This window comes from Bombina bombina, chromosome 11 (genome assembly GCF_027579735.1).
Source record: "Bombina bombina isolate aBomBom1 chromosome 11, aBomBom1.pri, whole genome shotgun sequence".
Classification (NCBI taxonomy): domain Eukaryota; kingdom Metazoa; phylum Chordata; class Amphibia; order Anura; family Bombinatoridae; genus Bombina; species Bombina bombina.
The window spans coordinates 77,193,817-77,217,950 of NC_069509.1; the positions used below are offsets into that span (position 1 = coordinate 77,193,817).

The 24,134-nt window shown below is 42.6% G+C and overlaps 1 protein-coding gene across 2 annotated transcripts in view; it reads right to left on the reverse strand.

Annotated features, from left to right (window-relative positions):
- Nucleotides 1-1,582: 1,582 nt before the first annotated feature.
- Nucleotides 1,583-24,134, reverse strand: part of SHMT1 (serine hydroxymethyltransferase 1) — a 104,719-nt gene continuing 82,167 nt past the window's right edge. For both annotated transcript variants that reach the window (XM_053694843.1, XM_053694844.1), the window contains exons 10-12: nucleotides 6,320-6,436; nucleotides 3,533-3,643; nucleotides 1,583-2,799 (exon numbers count right to left, since the gene is read on the reverse strand). In XM_053694843.1, coding sequence (XP_053550818.1) covers nucleotides 2,627-2,799; nucleotides 3,533-3,643; nucleotides 6,320-6,436 — 401 coding nt within the window. In that variant the 3' untranslated portion in view covers nucleotides 1,583-2,626. The remainder of the gene's footprint in view (nucleotides 2,800-3,532; nucleotides 3,644-6,319; nucleotides 6,437-24,134) is intronic.

The following is a 24,134-nucleotide window of genomic DNA, read 5'->3' on the forward strand; positions in this document are numbered from 1 at the left end:
AGCCGTTAATTGTTGCATGGTAATAAGTATTGGCGCACTAGATGTACTAGGGGCCTCTTGTGTGGGCAAAACTGGTGTAGACACAGAAGGGGATGATGCAGTATCATGCTTACTCCCCTCATTTGAGGAATCATCTTGGGCAATATCATTATCTGTGGCATCATTGTCCCTACTTTGTTTGGACACTATGGCACAATCATCACATAAATTTAAATGGGGAGAAACCTTGGCTTTCATACATATAGAACATCGCTTATCTGATGGTTCAGACATGTTAAACAGGCTTAAACTTGTCAACAAGGCACAAAAAACGTTTTAAAATAAAACCGTTACTGTCACTTTAAATTTTAAACTGAACACACTTTATTACTGAATATGTGAAAAAGTATGAAGGAATTGTTCCCCAAACAAGCCCAGAGGGGAATACGATACCAAATGACGCCTTCTATAAGCTTTTTCAGTGGTTCTTAGCTCCTCACACATGCATCTGCATGCCTTGCTCTCCAAAAACAACTGCGCATTAGTGGCGCGAAAATGAGGCTCTGCCTATGACTAGAAAAGGCCCCCATCTGAAAAAGGTATCCAATACAGTGCCTGCCGTTTTTTTTTTTTTTAAAACAATCCCCAAGATTATAATAACTATTAAGAGTTATAATCTGCCAAATATGCTTAGTAAAGTAATCGTTTTAGCCCAGAAAAATGTCTACCCGTTTTTTAAGCCCTTATGAAGCCCTTTATTCTTTTACTTAATCTAAGAAAATGGCTTACCGGTCCCCATAGGGGAAATGACAGCCTTCCAGCATTACAAAGTCTTGTTAGAAATGTGGCCAGTCATACCTCAAGCAGAAAAGTCTGCCAACTGTTTCCCCCAACTGAAGTTACTTCATCTCAACAGTCCTGTGTGGAAACAGCAATCGATTTTAGTAACGTTTGCTAAAATCATCTTCCTCTTACAAACAGAAATCTTCATCTCTTTTCTGTTTCAGAGTAAATAGTACATACCAGCACTATTTTAAAATAACAAACACTTGATTGAAGGATAAAAACTACATTTAAACACCAAAAAACTCTTAACCATCTCCGTGGAGATGTTGCTGGTGCAACGGCAAAGAGAATGACTGGGGTAGGCGGAGCCTAGGAGGGATCATGTGACCAGCTTTGCTGGGCTCTTTGCCATTTCCTGTTGGGGAAGAGAATATCCCACAAGTAAGGATGACGCCGTGGACCAGACACACCTATGTTGGAGAAATGAAAGTATATTACAAAGTTTTTAACCACATATAATTAGACATTTTAAATTACAATTTCCAAGTGTTAAATGTTACTTTAAAAAATGATAGTTAAGCCAATTTTAAAATATCCCCTTTCAGTGTTTTGTGGAAGATGAAAAGTGTTGCAAGAAGAAATTATAACTTGGTTGTGTCTGTTAGGGATCAAAATATTTGATCCAAAATTAAATAGGTTTATTCCAAACATTGTAGCATTTAAAGGGACAGTTAATACCTTGAGATTTGTATATTAAATGTTTTCTTCATCTATAAAATGTTTAGTATTTTAAGAAAAGAAAAATTTCCAGACTAAATTTCCAAAGCAGTTTACAAAGAGTCTTTTTTTTTTTTTTGAGCGGTTATTGTACACCAGTTAAAAGGGACATAAAATCAACAGTTTTTATATATCGAAAGTATACATCAGCAATTAAGAACAGAATTGCAAAAATCTGAACACAAAATATACATTATAAAGCATTTAAAACAATTGTGTTACCACAATTAACAAAATCTGGTAAATTTCCAGCAAACATGCCCTTGGAAATCCTGGTGGATTCCATATTCCTGGACTCTATTGCTATGGACATTTAGGCACAGGTGTAAAACAACTTGTGCTCTGATCTAAGCAATCACTATGTAGAATGTTGCAAGTTCAGGTAAATTTTAGCATACCGAAGCTTAATAGAGGAAGTCAAGTTTCTCTTTGGGAGAAGTGGAACAAGCACAATTATCAGAGGTTATGCACAGCAAAACAGACAATAAATAAATTTATATTTCAAGGATGTTTTACTTAAACATTTTATCCGCGATTACATTTTGAGTTTAGTGTCTCATTAAGTGCTTGCTTAAAATTTGAGGCACATAGAAATAAGTTGATCATGCTTAAGCAAAGAAAAACGGGACTATGCCCTAACCGTTGTAAAATAGCCAAAATGTCAGTATCAGATGAAAGTGCCAGGTTTAAAAACACTTAAAGGGGTATTCTAATGTAAAAATACAAATATAAAATGCTCTATTTTGTTTTTAAACAGGTTCCTTTCTTTTTGTTCCTTCAAAAAGGTTAACCACACTCAAATTTGTAACAATTCTAATTCTACTCCAGGACACAGCCAGTGATTGGACGTACAAATGTCTGCTTGATTCTTATTTGCTGACCATCTATATTATGTGAAGAGGCAAAAGGAGCATTTTAACACTTAGTAAACTAAAAACATTTTTTTTTAAATGCTCTGATGAAATAGAGGATTTTCATTTTTACACTATAAAATTCCCTTTAAAGCTAAACATTGTTACTAGAGTTACAGTTTGAGAACTGAAAAGAACACAGCAGTACTAACAAACAGATAATCTAATGACAGTTACAGGTCAGGCAGCCCTGGTATAGGGAAAGCGCCAGCAAATTGTTCAACTTCTTCTCGCAAGGCTTTTATCTTCTCTTGGTGTTTGTCATCAGAAGCCAGCTTGTCCTTGAATTCTTTCAGTGTGGCTTTTGGGTTCATATCATTCTGAATCTCCAAAGTAAGCTCAATACCTGGAAAAAAAAAAGAAGAGGACATGAAATACCAGAACTAGTTGTCATGATCTGAATGAGGAGGATAGCAAGTTCAGGGGTAGTTTTTCAGCAGCATCTCTTGAGTATGCACATATCATGAGCACTGTGTATAAAACATTGATCAATAAACACTTTACAAAAACTGTCATATATGGATAGATTTAAGAATGTAAAGCGGACAGGGGCTAAATCTTGGCCCGTCTGGCTTTGAGTCTAGTGGCCAGCAATACGCTGCTCGCATTAAACATTGCGCACTATGGCTACTCGCGTGTGAGCAAGAACTGTCAAACCTTCCTGGTCGGAAAAGTCCACATAACAAGTGGCAAAGTGGTTTAAGACGCAGCGGTCTGATGACTGCTGCTTCTTAAATCTCTGGTACAGGTTCGCATAAGTGCTCCGACCACTTGATAAATAGGGCTCATAACGCTCATGACACGTACACACTAGTGAGACTACCCTCAGTATGCTCATAGAAAATAGACAAGCATTAACAAAAGAGACAAGGAGATACATTTATAATACAAGTTAATTGGAAAGTTTTGTACAATGTTAAGCATCTGGTTCTCAGAAACAGATGTTGAAGGAACTAAGATAATGACTTGTGATATTGATCTTGGTTCACAGTAGTATAATATCCATTAAAGATAACATTTATAACTAGCTAGAATTTCTGCTGTTCTTGTTAAAAAATAGAACAGATCAATATACTAACCCCTGTGAATATACTGTGCTACTTTCTTGAAGTCGTCTTCCATGAATCCTCGAGAAGTAAGAGCTGGAGTTCCAAAGCGGAGGCCACTAGGTCGCAAGGCACTCTTGTCCCCTGAATTAAAGAAAAAAACGCATATAATGAGTTTGGTTTGCAAATAAACAAGGACCTGATTAAAAGGTCTGTAACACTGACAGAGTCTGAGAGATCATACAATTATCTTACAATGTTCTGTTACAATTTGTCCTGTGCACATATAAACATGGAGGCTGTTTCTTTGAACAAAGAAAACAATTCTCTATAAAGATTCAATCTATATAAACAAACAGGCTCTAGATAAGAGTTTACCGATAATAAATTTATAAATTCACTTTATTTAAGGTGGGTTTACTGTTCATATGGCCTAATCATCTCTTAGAACACAAAGGTTTACTGTGTTAGCTAGACACCACTGGGGTTCTTAAAAAGATAATGACATTAACTTTAAAGTATGTGCTGTAAATGCGATATCTCATCAGTCAACTGTATTAATGAGTAAAAGTTTGCCTAAAGAGATGACAGTAAAGTCAAAATGAATCTTTCATGATTCTGATACAGGTTGCAAATGTAAACAACTTAACTTAATTATATTATTTGCTTTGTTTTCATTTTATCCTTTGTTGAAAAGCATACCTAGGTAGGCTCAGGAGTAGCAATGCACTACTGGGAGCTAGCTGCTGATTGGTGGCTAGACAAATATGCCTCTTGTCAGTGGCTCACCTGATGTGTTCAGCCATCTCACAGTAGTCATAGTACAAATACAATCCGAAAGAGAAGCAGTCTGGCCAGGAATGAACAGGTCAGTGGCTTGTTCTATGGCCCGGTTACCACCTGGGAGAAACTTATTATAGCCTAATTGTGCTCTTTCACAGAGAAAACTTCCCAGAAGTAGAATAGTCTGATCCCACCCAACAAGTTCAGTCCAGCCCCAAAATACCAATCAATGCTCCTCTGAACATGGGAAGTTGGCTACCCCAGACAATGGTTTCTACCTCCTTTGGGCCTCTTCATTGAGGTGCAGCTATATCTCTATAAGCACATTGGGCAAGGAGTCAACGTCTAATTTCCCCCATCACCCTAAGTGAGACTTTCCCCAGGGTAATAATACAAATACATACAGAAAGGGAAGCAGTCTGCTAGGAACAAACAATAGCTTGTTTTATGGCCCGGTTACCCCCTGGGACTCTGGGAGTAGCTACTATTAGCTTCTCTTTCTGTATGTATCTATGTAGTGCATTGCTGCTCTTTCAACAAACAATACTAAATAAATTAAGCAAATTTGAAGAAGCTGGTACAGTCGTCTATCGGCTTAATGACATATGATGTATGGTGGCTTTTGCTAAGGGGTTAAAATTGTATTCTCTGTCTGAATCACAAAAGAAACATTTGGGGGTTCAAGTCCCTTTAATTTACATTTGCATCAAGTAGCACAGTGTCATAAAAGCAAGAGAGGTACTATGACATATCTGTCATGCTCATCCCTTACAGCAAGTTTAAATACAGTAGAATTGCATAATAACCCCATGGATGATAACAAGCTAACCTACTGGGGGTGGGGATGGACCGATGTTCACAAGTACACACCACACGCACTACGTGTAGTACCCTGCAATCTGTGAGTTGCCCCCTGTCTTTATATATGCCTGGTTATATTAAACATACTTACCCTATGAGGCGCCTCCTTTCTTTTTTTTTTTTTCCTATCCAGCTTTGATGACCCAGGACCATCTACAGGAGTGCAGTCGTGTCCATTTTTTGGGACTTTGATTCTATCTTATGTACTTTGTTACGTCAATCTATACCTATCTATATCATTGTTTGTAGTTGTACCTACACATTGTTTGTTCTCGGATAGGGACATTTCCAGCCTGTGTGTGTGTGTGTGTGTAATATATATACATACATACATAAACAGGAAGCCCTCAGTTTACGCCGGGGTTAGGTTCCAGAAGGAATGGTTGTAAATCGAAACCGTTGTAAATTGAAGCCCAGTTTATAATGTAAGTCAATGGGAAGTGAGGGAGCTAGGTTCCAGGCCCCTCTCAAAATTGGCATAAGTAACACCTAATACATTATTTTTAAAGCTTTGAAATGAAGACTTTAAATGCTAAACAGCATTATAAATCTAATAAAAACGAAGTTAAATGAACAAAAACATTTGCTAAACAGCATTATAAACCTAATGATCACATTACATACTTTACTTGCATTTTTCTGCAAACAGTTCTTTCTATGCATTCCAATCTGGACTGATTTATAGACAGGAAGATTGTGTTCCTTTGCAAGCTGCTCGATAGCGCAGGTCTGGTTAAACTGATTAATTTCAGCTTGCTTGGCTTGCATATCTTTGCTGCAACACAAGCGGACAGCTCCACCTACTGGCTATTTTAATCAATGCACTGCTTCTCAATGCTTTCAATAGCAGTCACATGTCTGAAAAAAAAGGTTGTTATTCTGAAACGGTGCAAATTGAGCCGTTGTAAACTGAGGGCTGTATGTATGTATGTATGTATGTATGTATGTATGTATGTATGTATGTATGTATGTATGTATGTATATTTTGAGACCAATGACCACCTTTGTTAAAAGCCAGGTCCTTATTACCCACAGAAATGTATGCAATAAGAGGGTGGAAAAAACCCACACACAAACAACATGGTTTTCCTAAACAGGAGTCATCACTTCACACCACTAGACCTAAATCATCAAGTTATCAAGAAGGTAGTAAAACGTGTACTTCTGAACACTGACCTGGACAGGTGTTCTTGTTGCAAGCAATAGAACAAGCTTCAAGCACCTTCTCAGCTCGGCCTCCATCTGTGCTCTTTGACCGAAGATCAACAAGAATCAGGTGATTGTCTGAACCTCCTGTAATTATTAGATAGTCAGAAACAGGTTCCCAGGAATAGGATCATCAACAAAAACAAATTATGCTTACCAGATTTCATTTTCTTCTGTATAAGGAGAGTCCACCACGGCTTCATTCCTTACTGTTGGGAAATACTGAACCTGGCCACCAGGGGGAAGCAAAGACACCCCAGCCAAAGGCTTAAATACCTCTCCCAGTTCCCCCAGTCATTCTGTAGAGGGAACAAGGAGCAATAGGAGAAATATCAGGGTATGAAAGGTGCCAGACGAAAAAACATAATTTATGCTTACCTGATAAATGTATTTCTCTTGTAGTGTAGTCAGTCCACGGGTCATCCATTACTTATGGGATTATATCTCCTTACCAACAGGAAGTTGCAAAAGGATCACCCAAGCAGAGCTGCTACATAGCTCCTCCCCTCACATGTCATATCCAGTCATTCGACCGAAACAAGACGAGAAAGGAGAAACCATAGGGTGCAGTGGTGACTGGAGTTTTAATTAAAATTTAGATCTGCCTTAAAAGACAGGGCGGGCCGTGGACTGACTACGCTACAAGAGAAATAAATTTATCAGGTAAGCATAAATTATGTTTTGTCTTGTTAAGTGTAGTCAGTCCACGGGTCATCCATTACTTATGGCAGTGATTTTTAACCTTTTTTTTGCCGTGGCACACTTTTTTACATTAAAAAATCCTGTGGCACACCACCATCCCAAAATTTAAAAAAAATCACACATTGTAGCCTAATACAGCATATATATATATATATACACATACACACAAACACACACATACTGTATGTATTGTGCTGTTATGCCATGCCTCCTACAAACTACCCCTGCACTGGGAATAAAAAACAAGCAAAGTTTAAAAAATATGTCACACTGTTGTCAGTCTGCCGTGGCACACCTGAGGATCTCTCACGGCACACTAGTGTGCCACGGCACACTGGTTGAAAAACACTGACTTATGGGATACCAATACCAAAGCTAAAGTACACGGATGATGGGAGGGACAAGGCAGGAACTTTAAACGGAAGGAACCACTGCCTGAAGAACCTTTCTCCCAAAAATAGCCTCCGAAGAAGCAAAAGTGTCAAATTTGTAAAATTTTGAAAAAGTGTGAAGTGAAGACCAAGTTGCAGCCTTGAAAATCTGTTCAACAGAGGCCTCATTCTTAAAGGCCCAGGTGGAAGCCACAGCTCTAGTGGAATGAGCTGTAATTCTTTCAGGAGGCTGCTGTCCAGCAGTCTCATAGGCTAAACGTATTATGCTACGAAGCCAAAAAGGAGAGAGAGGTAGCCGAAGCCTTTTGACCTCTCCTCTGTCCAGAGTAAACAACAAACAGGGAAGAAGTTTGACGAAAATCTTTAGTTGCCTGCAAATAGAACTTCAGGGCACGGACTACGTCCAGATTATGCAAAAGTCGTTCCTTCTTAGAAGAAGGGTTAGGACACAATGATGGAACAACAATCTCTTGATTGATATTCCTGTTAGAAACTACCTTAGGTAAGAACCCAGGTTTAGTACGCAGAACTACCTTGTCTGAATGAAAAATCAGATAAGGAGAATCACAATGTAAGGCAGATAACTCAGAGACTCTTCGAGCCGAGGAAATAGCCATCAAAAACAGAACTTTCCAAGATAACAGCTTGATATCAATGGAATGAAGGGGTTCAAATGGAACGCCTTGCAGAACGATAAGAACTAAGTTTAAGCTCCACGGCGGAGCAACAGTCTTAAACACAGGCTTAATCCTAGCCAAAGCCTGACAAAAAGCCTGAACGTCTGGAACTTCTGCCAGACGTTTGTGTAGAAGAATAGACAGAGCAGAAATCTGTCCCTTTAACGAACTAGCAGATAAGCCCTTTTCTAAACCCTCTTGTAGAAAAGACAATATCCTAGGAATCCTAACCTTACTCCATGAGTAACTCTTGGATTCGCACCAATATAAATATTTACGCCATATCTTATGGTAAATTTTTCTGGTAACAGGTTTCCTAGCCTGTATTAAGGTATCAATAACCGACTCCGAGAAGCCACGCTTTGATAGAATCAAGCGTTCAATCTCCATGCAGTCAGCCTCAGAGAAATTAGATTTGGATGGTTGAAAGGACCCTGAATTAGAAGGTCCTGCCTCAGAGGTAGAGACCATGGTGGACAGGACGACATGTCCACTAGGTCTGCATACCAGGTCCTGCATGGCCACGCAGGCGCTATCAGAATCACCGATGCTCTCTCCTGTTTGATCTTGGCAATCAGTCGAGGAAGCATCGAAAATGGTGGAAACACATAAGCCATGTTGAAGACCCAAGGGGCTGTCAGAGCATCTATCAGCACCGCTCCCAGGTCCCTGGACCTGGATCCGTAACAAGGAAGCTTGGCGTTCTGGCGAGACGCCATGAGATCCAGATCTGGTTTGCCCCAACGATGAATCAGTTGAGCGAAGACCTCCGGATGAAGTTCCCACTCCCCCGGATGAAAAGTCTGGCGACTTAGAAAATCCGCCTCCCAGTTCTCCACGCCTGGGATGTAGATCGCTGACAGGTGGCAAGAGTGAGACTCTGCCCAGCAAATTATCTTTGAGACTTCCAACATCGCTAGGGAACTCCTGGTTCCCCCTTGATGGTTGATGTAAGCCACAGTCGTGATGTTGTCCGACTGAAATCTGATGAACCTCAGAGTTGCTAACTGAGGCCAAGCTAGAAGAGCATTGAATATTGCTCTTAACTCCAGAATATTTATTGGGAGGAGTTTCTCCTCCTGAGTCCATGATCCCTGAGCCTTCAGGGAATTCCAGACTGCGCCCCAACCTAGAAGGCTGGCGTCTGTTGTTACAATCATCCAATCTGGCCTGCGAAAGGTCATCCCCTTGGACAGATGGGGCCGAGAAAGCCACCATAGAAGAGAATCTCTGGTCTCTTGATCCAGATTTAGTAGAGGGGACAAATCTGAGTAATCCCCATTCCACTGATTTAGCATGCACAATTGCAGCGGTCTGAGATGCAGGCACGCAAATGGTACTATGTCCATTGCCGCTACCATTAAGCCGATTACTTCCATGCACTGAGCTACTGACGGGTGTGGAATGGAATGAAGGGCACGGCAAGCATTTTGAAGCTTTAATAACCTGGACTCCGTCAGGTAAATTTTCATCTCTATAGAATCTATAAGAGTCCCTAGGAAGGGAACCCTTGTGAGTGGTAATAGAGAACTCTTTTCCACGTTCACCTTCCACCCATGCGACCTCAGAAATGCCAGAACTATCTCTGTATGAGACTTGGCAATTTGAAAACTTGACGCTTGTATCAGAATGTCGTCTAGGTACGGAGCCACCGCTATGCCTCGCGGTCTTAGTACCGCCAGAAGAGAGCCCAGAACCTTTGTAAAAATTCTCGGGGCCGTAGCTAACCCGAAGGGAAGAGCTACAAACTGGTAATGCCTGTCTAGAAAGGTAAATCTTAGGTACCGATAATGATCTTTGTGAATCGGTATGTGAAGGAAGGCATCCTTTAAGTCCACTGTGGTAATGTATTGACCCTCTTGGATCATGGGTAGGATGGTTCGAATAGTTTCCATTTTGAATGATGGAACTCTTAGGAATTTGTTTAAGATTTTTAGGTCCAAGATTGGTCTGAAGGTTCCCTCTTTCTTGGGGACCACAAACAGATTTGAGTAAAATCCTTGCCCTTGTTCCGTCCGCGGAACCGGGTGGATCACCCCCATTAATAAGAGGTCTTGTACACAGCGTAGAAACGCCTCTTTCTTTATTTGGTTTGCTGATAACCTTGAAAGATGAAATCTCCCTTGTGGAGGAGAAGCTTTGAAGTCCAGAAGGTATCCCTGAGATATGATCTCCAACGCCCAGGGATCCTGGACATCTCTTGCCCAAGCCTGGGCGAAGAGAGATAGTCTGCCCCCCACTAGATCCGTTTCTGGATAGGGGGCCCTCTCTTCATGCTGTCTTAGGGGCAGAAGCAGGTTTTCTGGCCTGCTTGCCCTTGTTCCAGGACTGGTTAGCTTTCCAGCCCTGTCTGTAACGAGCAACAGTTCCTTCCTGTTTTGGAGCGGAGGAAGTTGATGCTGCTCCTGCCTTGAAGTTACGAAAGGCACGAAAATTAGACTGTTTGGCCTTTGATTTGGCCTTGTCCTGAGGAAGAGTATGACCCTTACCTCCAGTAATATCAGCAATAATTTCTTTCAAGCCGGGCCCGAATAAGGTCTGCCCCTTGAAAGGAATATTAAGTAATTTAGATTTAGAAGTCACATCAGCTGACCAGGATTTAAGCCATAGCGCTCTGCGCGCTTGGATGGCGAATCCAGAGTTCTTAGCCGTTAGTTTGGTTAAATGTACAACGGCATCAGAAACAAATGCGTTAGCTAGCTTAAGTGCTTTAAGCTTGTTCATAATCTCATCCAATGGAGCTGTGCGAATGGCCTCTTCCAGAGACTCAAACCAGAATGCCGCAGCAGCAGTGACAGGCGCAATGCATGCAAGGGGCTGTAAGATAAAACCTTGTTGAACAAACATTTTCTTAAGGTAACCTAATTTTTTATCCATTGGATCCGAAAAAACATAATTTATGCTTACCTGATAAATTCCTTTCTTCTGTTGTGTGATCAGTCCACGGGTCATCATTACTTCTGGGATATAACTCCTCCCCAACAGGAAATGCAAGAGGATTCACCCAGCAGAGCTGCATATAGCTCCCCCCCTCTACGTCAGTCCCAGTCATTCGACCAAGAATCAACGAGAAAGGAGTAACCAAGGGTGAAGTGGTGACTGGAGTATAATTTAAAAGATATTTACCTGCCTTAAAACAGGGCGGGCCGTGGACTGATCACACAACAGAAGAAAGGAATTTATCAGGTAAGCATAAATTATGTTTTCTTCTGTTATGTGTGATCAGTCCACGGGTCATCATTACTTCTGGGATACCAATACCAAAGCAAAAGTACACGGATGACGGGAGGGATAGGCAGGCTCATTATATAGAAGGAACCACTGCCTGAAGAACCTTTCTCCCAAAAATAGCCTCCGAAGAAGCAAAAGTGTCAAATTTGTAAAATTTGGAAAAAGTATGAAGCGAAGACCAAGTTGCAGCCTTGCAAATCTGTTCAACAGAGGCCTCATTCTTAAAGGCCCAAGTGGAAGCCACAGCTCTAGTGGAGTGAGCTGTAATTCTTTCAGGAGGCTGCTGACCAGCAGTCTCATAGGCTAAACGTATTATGCTACGAAGCCAAAAAGAGAGAGAGGTAGCAGAAGCTTTTTGACCTCTCCTCTGTCCAGAATAAACGACAAACAGGGAAGAAGTTTGGCGAAAATCTTTAGTTGCCTGCAAGTAGAACTTGAGGGCACGAACTACATCCAGATTGTGTAGAAGACGTTCCTTCTTTGAAGAAGGATTTGGACACAAGGATGGAACAACAATCTCTTGATTGATATTCCTGTTAGTGACCACCTTAGGTAAGAACCCAGGTTTAGTACGCAGAACTACCTTGTCTGAGTGAAAAATCAGATAAGGAGAATCACAATGTAAGGCTGATAACTCAGAGACTCTTCGAGCCGAGGAAATAGCCATTAAAAACAGAACTTTCCAAGATAACAATTTTATATCAATGGAATGAAGGGGTTCAAATGGAACACCCTGTAAAACGTTAAGAACTAAGTTTAAACTCCATGGCGGAGCAACAGCTTTAAACACAGGCTTGATCCTAGCTAAAGCCTGACAAAAAGCCTGGACGTCTGGATTTTCTGACAGACGCCTGTGTAACAAGATGGACAGAGCTGAAATCTGTCCCTTTAATGAACTAGCTGATAAACCCTTTTCTAACCCTTCTTGTAGAAAAGACAATATCCTAGAGATCCTAACCTTACTCCAGGAGTAATGTTTGGATTCGCACCAGTATAGGTATTTACGCCATATTTTATGGTAAATCTTTCTGGTAACAGGCTTCCTAGCCTGTATCAGGGTATCAATAACCGACTCAGAAAAACCACGTTTTGATAAAATCAAACGTTCAATTTCCAAGCAGTCAGCTTCAGAGAAGTTAGATTTTGATGTTTGAATGGACCCTGTATCAGAAGGTCCTGTCTTAGAGGTAGAGACCAAGGCGGACAGGATGACATGTCCACTAGATCTGCATACCAAGTCCTGCGTGGCCATGCAGGCGCTATTAGAATCACTGATGCTCTCTCCTGCTTGATTTTGGCAATCAATCGAGGAAGCAGCGGAAAGGGTGGAAACACATAAGCCATCCCGAAGTTCCAAGGTGCTGTCAAAGCATCTATCAGAACCGCTCCCGGATCCCTGGATCTGGACCCGTAGCGAGGAAGTTTGGCGTTCTGGCGAGACGCCATGAGATCTATCTCTGGTTTGCCCCAACGTCGAAGTATTTGGGCAAAGACCTCCGGATGAAGTTCCCACTCCCCCGGATGAAAAGTCTGGCGACTCAAGAAATCCGCCTCCCAGTTCTCCACTCCCGGGATGTGGATTGCTGACAGGTGGCAAGAGTGAGACTCTGCCCAGCGAATTATCTTTGATACTTCCACCATTGCTAGGGAGCTTCTTGTCCCTCCCTGATGGTTGATGTAAGCTACAGTCGTGATGTTGTCCGACTGAAACCTGATGAACCCCCGAGTTGTTAATTGGGGCCAAGCTAGAAGGGCATTGAGAACTGCCCTCAATTCCAGAATGTTTATTGGAAGGAGACTCTCCTCCTGATTCCATAGTCCCTGAGCCTTCAGAGAATTCCAGACAGCGCCCCAACCTAGTAGGCTGGCGTCTGTTGTTACAATTGTCCAGTCTGGCCTGCTGAATGGCATCCCCCTGGACAGGTGTGGCCGATGAAGCCACCATAGAAGAGAATTTCTGGTCTCTTGATTCAGATTCAGAGTAGGGGACAAATCTGAGTAATCCCCATTCCACTGACTTAGCATGCATAATTGCAGAGGTCTGAGGTGTAGGCGTGCAAAAGGTACTATGTCCATTGCCGCTACCATTAAGCCGATCACCTCCATGCATTGAGCTACTGACGGGTGTTGAATGGAATGAAGGACACGGCATGCATTTTGAAGCTTTGTTAACCTGTCCTCTGTCAGGTAAATCTTCATTTCTACAGAATCTATAAGAGTCCCCAAGAATGGAACTCTTGTGAGAGGAAAAAGAGAACTCTTCTTTTCGTTCACTTTCCATCCATGCGACCTTAGAAATGCCAGAACTAACTCTGTATGAGACTTGGCAGTTTGAAAGCTTGAAGCTTGTATTAGAATGTCGTCTAGGTATGGAGCTACCGAAATCCCTCGCGGTCTTAGTACCGCCAGAAGGGCACCCAGAACCTTTGTGAAGATTCTTGGAGCCGTAGCCAATCCGAATGGAAGAGCTACAAACTGGTAGTGCCTGTCTAAGAAGGCAAACCTTAGATACCGGTGATGATCTTTGTGGATCGGTATGTGAAGGTAAGCATCCTTTAAATCCACTGTGGTCATGTACTGACCCTCTTGGATCATGGGTAAGATTGTCCGAATAGTTTCCATTTTGAACGATGGAACTCTTAGGAATTTGTTTAGAATCTTTAAATCTAAGATTGGCCTGAAAGTTCCCTCTTTTTTGGGAACCACAAACAGGTTTGAGTAGAACCCTTGTCCTTGTTCCGACCGCGGAACCGGATGGATCACTCCCATTATTAACAGATCTTGTACGCAGCGTAGAAACGCTTCTTTCTTTATCTGGTTTGTTGACAACCTTGACAGATGAAATCTCCCTCTTGGGGGAGATAATTTGAAGTCTAGAAGGTATCCCTGAGATATGATCTCTAGTGCCCAGGGATCCTGAACATCTCTTGCCCAGGCCTGGGCGAAGAGAGAGAGTCTGCCCCCCACTAGATCCGGTCCCGGATCGGGGGCTCTCGGTTCATGCTGTCTTTGGGGCAGCAGCAGGTTTCCTGGCCTGCTTGCTCTTGTTCCAGGACTGGTTAGGCTTCCAGCCTTGCCTGTAACGAGCAACAGCTCCTTCCTGTTTTGGTGCAGTGGAGGTTGATGCTGCTCCTGTTTTGAAGTTCCGAAAGGGACGAAAATTAGACTGTCTAGCCTTAGCTTTGGCTTTGTCTTGAGGTAGGGCGTGGCCCTTACCTCCTGTAATGTCAGCGATAATCTCTTTCAAACCGGGCCCAAATAAAGACTGCCCCTTGAAAGGTATATTAAGTAATTTGGACTTAGAAGTAACATCAGCTGACCAGGATTTTAGCCACAGCGCCCTACGTGCCTGTATGGCGAATCCTGAGTTCTTAGCCGTAAGTTTGGTTAAATGTACTACGGCCTCCGAAATGAAGGAATTAGCTAGTTTAAGGACTCTAAGCCTGTCCGTAATGTCGTCTAGCGTAGATGAACTAAGGTTCTCTTCAAGCGACTCAATCCAAAATGCTGCCGCAGCCGTAATCGGCGCGATACATGCAAGGGGTTGTAATATAAAACCTTGTTGAACAAACATTTTCTTAAGGTAACCCTCTAATTTTTTATCCATTGGATCTGAGAAAGCACAGCTATCCTCCACCGGGATAGTGGTACGCTTAGCTAAAGTAGAAACTGCTCCCTCCACCTTGGGGACCGTTTGCCATAAGTCCCGAGTGGTGGCGTCTATTGGAAACATCTTTCTAAATATTGGAGGGGGTGAGAACGGCACACCGGGTCTATCCCACTCCTTAGTAACAATTTCAGTTAGTCTCTTAGGTATAGGAAAAACGTCAGTACTCGCCGGTACCGCAAAGTATGTATCCAACCTACACAGTTTCTCTGGTATTGCAACGGTGTTACAATCGTTGAGAGCTGCTAAGACCTCCCCTAGTAATACACGGAGGTTCTCCAATTTAAATTTAAAATTTGAAATATCTGAGTCCAATCTGTTTGGATCAGAACCGTCACCCACAGAATGAAGCTCTCCGTCCTCATGCTCTGCGAGCTGTGACGCAGTATCAGACATGGCCCTAGCATTGTCAGCGCACTCTGTTCTCACCCCAGAGTGATCACGCTTGCCTCTTAGTTCTGGTAATTTAGACAAAACTTCAGTCATAACAGTAGCCATATCTTGTAATGTTATCTGTAATGGCCGCCCAGATGTACTAGGCGCCAAAATATCACGCACCTCCCGGGCGGGAGATGCAGGTACTGCCGCGTGAGGCGAGTTAGTCGGCATAACTCTCCCCTCGCTGTTTGGTGAAATTTGTTCACATTGTACAGATTGACTTTTATTTAAAGTAGCATCAATACAGTTAGTACATAAATTTCTATTGGGCTCCACCTTGGCATTGGAACAAATGACACAGATATCTTCCTCTGAGTCAGACATGTTTAACACACTAGCAAAAAACTTACAACTTGGTTATAATCTTTTTTAGCAAAAAACGTACTGTGCCTCAAAGAGGTACTAACGATTAAATGACAGTTGAAATAATGAACTGAAAAACAGTTATAGCATCAAACTTTAAAACAACAAAACTTTTAGCAAAGGTTTGTTCCCATTAGTAAAATAACAATAATTAAATTTGACATAAAAAATACAAAGCAACGTTTTTATTCACAGTCACTATAAGAATTCTCACAGCTCTGCTGAGAGAATTTACCTCCCTTCAAAGAAGTTTGAAGACCCCTGAGATCTATCAGAGATGAACCGGATCATGCAGGAAATATAAAAGTAACTGACTGGTATTTTTTGATGCGTAGCAAAGAGCGCCAAAAACGGCCCCTCCCTCTCCCACACAGCAGTGAAGAGAAACGAAACTGTCACAATTAAAGCAAAAAAACTGCCAAGTGGAAAATAATGCCCAAATATTTATTCACACAGTACCTCAGCAATGTAAACGATTCTACATTCCAGCAAAAACGTTTAACATGATAAATAGTTATTAAAAAGGATTAGTGACCTTTAACAGAGTAGTTCCGGTGAAATACCATCCCCAGAATACTGAAGTGTATACATACATGTCATTTTAACGGTATGGCAGGATTTTCTCATCAATTCCATTCAGAAAATAAAAACTGCTACATACCTCAATGCAGATTCATCTGCCCGCTGTCCCCTGATCTGAAGCCTTTACCTCCCTCAGATGGCCGAGAACAGCAATATGATCTTAACTACTCCGGTTAAAATCATAGTAAAAAACTCTGACAGATTCTTCCTCAAACTCTGCCAGAGAAGTAATAACACGCTCCGGTGCTATTTTAAAATAACAAACTTTTGATTGAAGTCATAAAAACTAAGTATAATCACCATAGTCCTCTCACACATCCTATCTAGTCGTTGGGTGCAAGAGAATGACTGGGACTGACGTAGAGGGGGGGAGCTATATGCAGCTCTGCTGGGTGAATCCTCTTGCATTTCCTGTTGGGGAGGAGTTATATCCCAGAAGTAATGATGACCCGTGGACTGATCACACATAACAGAAGAAAGCACAACTATCCTCCACCGGGATAGTGGTACGCTTAGCCAAAGTAGAAACTGCTCCCTCCACCTTAGGGACCGTCTGCCATAAGTCTCGTGTGGTGGCGTCTATTGGAAACATTTTCCTAAATATAGGAGGAGGGGAAAAGGGCACACCGGGTCTATCCCACTCCTTGCTAATAATCTCTGTAAGCCTTTTAGGTATAGGAAAAACGTTAGTACACACCGGTACCGCATAGTATCTATCCAGCCTACATAATTTCTCTGGAATTGCAACCGTGTTACAATCATTCAGAGCCGCTAATACCTCCCCTAGCAATACGCGGAAGTTCTCAAGCTTAAATTTAAAATTAGAAATCTCTGAATCCAGTCTCCCTGGATCAGATCCGTCACCCACAGAATGAAGCTCTCCGTCCTCATGTTCTGCAAATTGTGACGCAGTATCGGACATTGCTCTCACATCATCAGCACGCCCTGTCCTTAACCCAGAGCTATCGCGCTTGCCTCTTAATTCTGGCAATTTAGATAATACTTCTGTCATAACAGTAGCCATGTCTTGCAAAGTGATTTGTATGGGCCTCTCTGATGTACTTGGCGCCACAATATCACGCGCCTCCTGAGCGGGAGGCGAAGGTACTGACACGTGAGGAGAGTTAGTCGGCATAACTTCCCCCTCGTTGTCTGGTGATAATTTCTTTACATGTAAAGATTGACTTTTATTTAAAGTGACATCAATGCATTTAGTACACATATTTCTATGGGGCTCCACATTGGCCTTCAAACATAGTGAACAAACAGATTCATCTGTGTCAGACATGTTTAAACAGACTAGCAATGAGACTAGCAAGCTTGGAAAATACTTTCAAATAAATTTACAAGCAATATAAAAAACGCTACTGCACCTTTAAGAAGCGCAAAAAGCTGTCACAGTTGAAATAATGAACCAAATTAGTTATAGCAACCAAATTTTCACAGTAAATGTATTAAGTTAGCAAAGGATTGCACCCACCAGCAAATGGATGATTAACCCCTTAATACCCAAAAACGGATAATCAATTTAACAATTAACGTTTTTATCACAGTCAAACACACTGTCACAGGTCTGCTGTGACTAATTACCTCCCTCAAAATGAATTTTTAAGACCCCTGAGCTCTCTAGAGACGTCCTGGATCATGGAGGATGAAGTAGGAAGACTGACTGAATTTTTACTGCGCAAAAAAGCGCTAAAATAGGACCCTCCCACTCATATTACAACAGTGGGAAACCTTAGTTTACTGTTTCTATGCAGAAATAAACGTTAGCCATGTGGTAAAAATCATGCCCCAATAAGTTTTATCACCAAGTACCTCACAAAAAACGATTAACATGCCAGTAAACGTTTTGAACATACATTTTAAAGGTTATGAAGTGTTATTAATAAGCCTGCTACCAGTCGCTTTTACTGCAGTTAAGGCTCATACATTACTTCAGTATTAACAGTATTTTCTTAGTCAAATTCCATTACCTAGAAAATTACTTCAGTGCACATACACTCATCAGCCTAATACCAGTCGCTACCACTGCATTTAAGGCTGTACTTACATTACATTGGTATCAGCAGTATTTTCTTAGTCAATTCCATTCCTTAGAAAAATAATTTACTGCACATACCTCGTTTGCAGGGGGGTCCCGCATGCTATTCCCTTTTCTGAAGTTACCTCACTCCTCAGAATGTGCGAGAACAGCCAGTGGATCTTAGTTACTTCTGCTAAGATCATAGAAAACGCAGGCAGATTCTTCTTCCAATACTGAACAAACAGCACACTCCGGTGCCATTTAAAATAACAAACTTTTGATTGAAGAAATAAACTAAGTTTAAAAAACACCACAGACCTCTCACAACGACCTATCTAGTTGAGTTGCAAGAGAATGACTGGATATGACATGTGAGGGGAGGAGCTATGTAGCAGCTCTGCTTGGGTGATCCTCTTGCAACTTCCTGTTGGGAAGGAGATATAATCCCATAAGTAATGGATGACCCGTGGACTGACTACACTTAACAAGAGAAATATAATTTAGTGGGCCGCCCATTGGAGAATACGGGCGGGGGCCGTGGACTCCCCTTATACAGAAGGAAATTAAATTATCTGGTAAGCATAATTTAGATTTTCCTTCTTAATATAAGGAGAGTCCACGGCTTCACTCCCTGCAGTTGGGGAAACTTATACCCAAGCTCTAGACACTGAATGAAAAACAGGAGGGACAAAAAGAGGAGGACCCTAATCTGAGGGCACCACAGCCTGCAAAACACCTTTCTCCCAAAGGATAAGGAAGTCGCAGAGACCCTCTGCCCCTTACGCTTCCCAGAATAGGCAACAAACAAGGAAGGAGATTGTCTAAAATCCTTAGTAGCCTGAAGATAGAACTTCAAGGCTCGAATCACGTACAAATTATGAAGCAAACGTTCCTTCAAAGAAGCAGGATTAGGACACAAGGAAGGAACCACAATCTCTCGATTGATGTTGCGGTCTGACACGACCTTGGGGAGAAGCCCTAACTTAGTACGTAAAACAGCCTCATCAAAATGGAACACCAGATAAGGAGACTCACATTGCAAGGCACCAATCTCAGATACTCTGCGCGCAGAAGCAATAGCCAGTAGAAAAAGAACCTTCCAGGATAACAATTTAATGTCAATTTCATGCATAGGTGCATATTTATCAAGCTCCATAACCTGTCTGCCTGCTCTGAGGCGGCGGACAGAAATCAACCCGATTGAATACAATTGGGTATTTATCGATGTGCAGCGGACATGATCCGCTATATCGGATCATGTCCGCTCGCACCATAGTAAAATAGGCCCCATAGGCTCAAACGGAGCCCGCTGCAAAACCTTAAAAGGGACACTGAAGCCAAATTTTTTCTTTCGCATTTCAGAGCATGACATTTTAAGCAACTTTCTAATTTACTCCTATTATCAAATTTTCTTCATTCTCTTTGTATCTTTATTTGAAATGCAAGAATGTAAGTTTAGATGCCGGTCCGTTTTTGGTGAACAACCTGGGTTGTTCTTGCTGATTGGTGTGTAACTTCATGCACCAATAAAAAAAGTGCTGTCCAGAGTACTGAACCAAAAAACGACAGCTTAGGTGCCTTCTTTTTCAAATAAAGATGGCAAGAGAATGAAGAAAAATTGATACTAGGAGTAAATTAGAAAGTTGCATGCTCTATCTGAATCACAAAAGAAAAAAAATTGGGTTCAGTGTCCCTTTAAGAACAAGATCCAAACTCCAGGGAGGTGCCTTAGGTCTGAACATGGGCCTGATCCTAATCAGAGCCTTAACAAAAGACTGTACATCTGGAAGCTCTGAGAGCCTCTTGTGCAGTAAAACAGACAGGGCCGAAAACTGTCCCCTCAGGGAACTGGCAGAAAGACCTTTCTCCAGTCCATCCTGGAGAAACTATATGATCCTGGCAACCATAAACTTTATGCCAGGGGAATCCACGCTCTTCATACCAGAATAAATAGGTTCTCCACACCTTATGATAGATGCGACGAGTAACCGGCTTACAAGCTTGAACGAGAATAACTCTCTCAGAAAAAAACTCTTTTGGCTACGACTAAGCGTTCAATCTCCATGCAGTCACCATGGAGGAGAAGATGACATCCCCACCAGATCCGCGAACCACGTCCTTCACGGCCACGATGAAGCAATCCGTATCACTGGTGCCTGCTCCTGCTTGATGCGGGCCACTACACAAGGAAGGAGTGGTAACGGCGGGAAAAGGTAGATTAGATTGAACCTCCAATGCACCACTAATGCATCTATTAGCTCCGCCTGAGGATCCCTGGACCTCGACCCATATCTGGGTAGCTTGATATTGAGACAAGGCGCCATGAGGTCTATCTCCGGCGTCCCCCAGCTGTAGCATATCTCCGCAAACACTTTGTAATTGAGAGACCATTCCCCTGGATGAAAGGATTGTCTGCTGAGAAAATCCGCTTCCCAGTTGTCCACACCCGGAATGTGGATCGATAACAGCGAACAGCTGTGTGCTTCCGCCCAGTCTAGAATCCGAGATACTTCCCTCATTGCTAGGGAGCTTCTCGTTCCACCTTCATGGTTGATGTAAGCCACCGAGGTTATATGGAATCTGATAAACCAGGACGACCCCAGAAGAGGCCAAGCATTCAGAGCACTGAAGACTGGTCGAAGTTTCAGAATGTTGATCGAGAGGAAGCGTTCCTCCTGAGACCACAGGCCCTGTGCCTTCCTGGCACCCCAAACAGCTCCCCATCTGATAGACTTGCATCCGTAGTCACAATCTCCCAGGATGGTCTTAGAAAGGATGTCCATCGGGACAGAGCCACCAAGAGAGCGATTCTCTCGACAGGTTGTCCACGGAAATCTGTTGAGACAGATCCGAATGATCGCCGTTCCACTGCCTTAGCATGCACAGCTGTAACGGTTTGAGACAGAACCTGGCATAGGGAATTATGTCCATGCTGGACACCATGAAACCAATTACCTCCATACACTGATCCACAGATGGCCTTAAGGAGGTCCGGAGGGCAAGACATGCCGAAGCTAGCTTGCAACATCTCTGGTCCGTTAGAAATATCCTCGTGAATATGGAGTCTATTATAGTACCCAGGAGTTCCACCCTGGTGCTTGGAATCAGAGAACTATTTTCTAAGTTTATCTTCCATCCATGGGTTCTGGCAACAGCCAGAAGAGCCCCTAGAACCTTCGTAAAGATTCTTAGAGCAGTAGCTAGACCGAACGGGAGGGCAATAAACTGGAAGTGTTGGTCCAGGAACGTAAACCTTAGGAACTGGTAGGGATCCTTGAGGTTTTGGCACATTAAGGTAAGCATCCTTCAGATCTATAGTGGTCATGAACTGTCCTTCCTGAACTAGAGGAAGGATGGACCTTATTGTCTCCATCTTGAACGAGGGGACATTTAGAAACTTGTTTTAAGCATTTGAGGTCCAGAATTGGGCGGAAAGTTCCCTTCTTCTTTGGGACAACAAACAGGTTTGAATAGTATCCCAGACCTCTTTCTTTGATAGGAACCGGGACAATGACCCCTAAGGAGGACAGATCCCGCATGCACCCCAGAAAGGCTTTCCTCTTTTCTGGCTTTGAAGACAGGCTTTAAAGGAGAAATCTGCCCTTGGGTGGTTGAGATTTGAAACCTCTCTTGTATCCCTGAGCTATGACCTGCAGGACCCATGGATCCTGCACGTCCCTGAACCAAGCATCTGAAAACGGCGACAGTCTGCCCCCTACACGATCCAGGGTCGGATCGGGGACCGCCCCTTCATGCCGATTTGGTCTTGGTGGGCTTCTTGCTCTGCTTGGATTTATTCCAGGATTGAGTCGGCTTCCAAGTACTCAGTTTGCTCGGGCTTAGAGGAGGACTGCTGTCATTGGGATTTCTCAGAATGAAAATTAGAGCCTTGTCCCTTAGACTTTATCTTTTTATTCCTTTTTAGGAAGGCACCTTTGCCCCCTGTAACCATGGAGATAATGGAGTCCAGGCCTAGACTAAATAAAATGTTTCCCTTAAAAGGAAGGGAAAGGAGTCTAGACTTAGAAGTCATATCCGCAGACCAGGATTTCAGCCAGAGCGCCCGACAGGTCTGCACTGAAAAACCAGAAATCTTAGCATTTAGGCAAATGATCTGCATGTTTGCATCACAGATAAAAGAATTAGCAATTCTCAAGGCCTTAATTCTTTCTTGGATAACGTCGAAGGGACCCTCCACTTCGACCAAATCCGATAAGGAGTCACACCAGTAGGCCGCAGCTCCAGCAACCGAGGCAACAGCCGCTGCCGGTTGAAACAAGTATCCCGTATGCTGAAACATTTTGCTGAGAAAAGTTTCCATCAGCTCTCTGAACGTCAAATTATTCTCAAGAGGGATAGTAGTACGCTTAGCCAGTGTGGAGATAGCACCATCCACCTTAGGGATGGAACCCCACAACTCCAATTGAGAGTCCGGGAAAAGGAAGATCCAATACTATCTCACTTGTTCGTCATTTTTACAGGTACAGAAAAAGTTAACGGCACTACCCTGTCCTTAAACTCTGTCTAATTTAGGAAATCAAAGGTTCATCAGGTAGCTTGGCATCTGGAACCTCTAATGTAGACAGAACCTCCTTAAGAAGAAAACTTAAGTGTTCAATCTTAAATCTAAAGGCTGGTTCTTCCGCAGCAAGGAGGTCTAGAGGTAGACTCTGATCCAAAAATTTCACCCTCTGAAGACTCAGAGTGTGACCCATCCTTGGATAATTGAAAAACAGATAAATGTTAAAAAAAAAAAAAAATCACTTGAAGACCCCTGGACCGGAGAGCTATGTTTAAACTTTCGCTTGGCAGGGCAAGCACTAAGAGCCTCAGACACCGCTGTTTTTAACTGCGCGGTAAAAGGCTCCCTCCAGATGGAGGATCAGGCGTGCTATGGGAACCTGCATGTGATGAGGGAGATGACTGATGAGTATGCACCTCACGGGACAGCGGTACTAAAAAGGAAATTTATGCTTACCTGATAAATTGATTTCTTCTACGATACGCCAAGTCCACGGATTCATCATTACTTGTGGGATATTATCCTCCTGCTAAAAAAAAATCACTTGAAGACCCCTGGACCGGAGAGCTATGTTTAAACTTTCGCTTGGCAGGGCAAGCACTAAGAGCCTCAGACACCGCTGTTTTTAACTGCGCGGTAAAAGGCTCCCTCCAGATGGAGGATCAGGCGTGCTATGGGAACCTGCATGTGATGAGGGAGATGACTGATGAGTATGCACCTCACGGGACAGCGGTACTAAAAAGGAAATTTATGCTTACCTGATAAATTGATTTCTTCTACGATACGCCAAGTCCACGGATTCATCATTACTTGTGGGATATTATCCTCCTGCTAACAGGAACTGGCAAAGAGCACCACAGCAGAGCTGTATATATAACTGCTCCCAGTCATTCGACCGAAGGTATAGGAAGAGAAAAGAAAATCTAAAAGGTGCAGAGGTGACTGAAGTAATCTGTCTAATATGACAGGGTGGGCCGTGGACTCGTATCGTAGAAGAAATCAATTTATCAGGTAAGCATAAATTTCCTTTTCTTCTACTAGATACGACGAGTCCACAGATTCACGCTTACTTGTGGGATACAATACCAAAGCAACAGGACACGGATGAACGGGAGGGACAAGACAGATACCTAAACAGAAGGCACCACTGCTTGAAGAACTTTTCTCCCAAAAATAGCCCCAGAA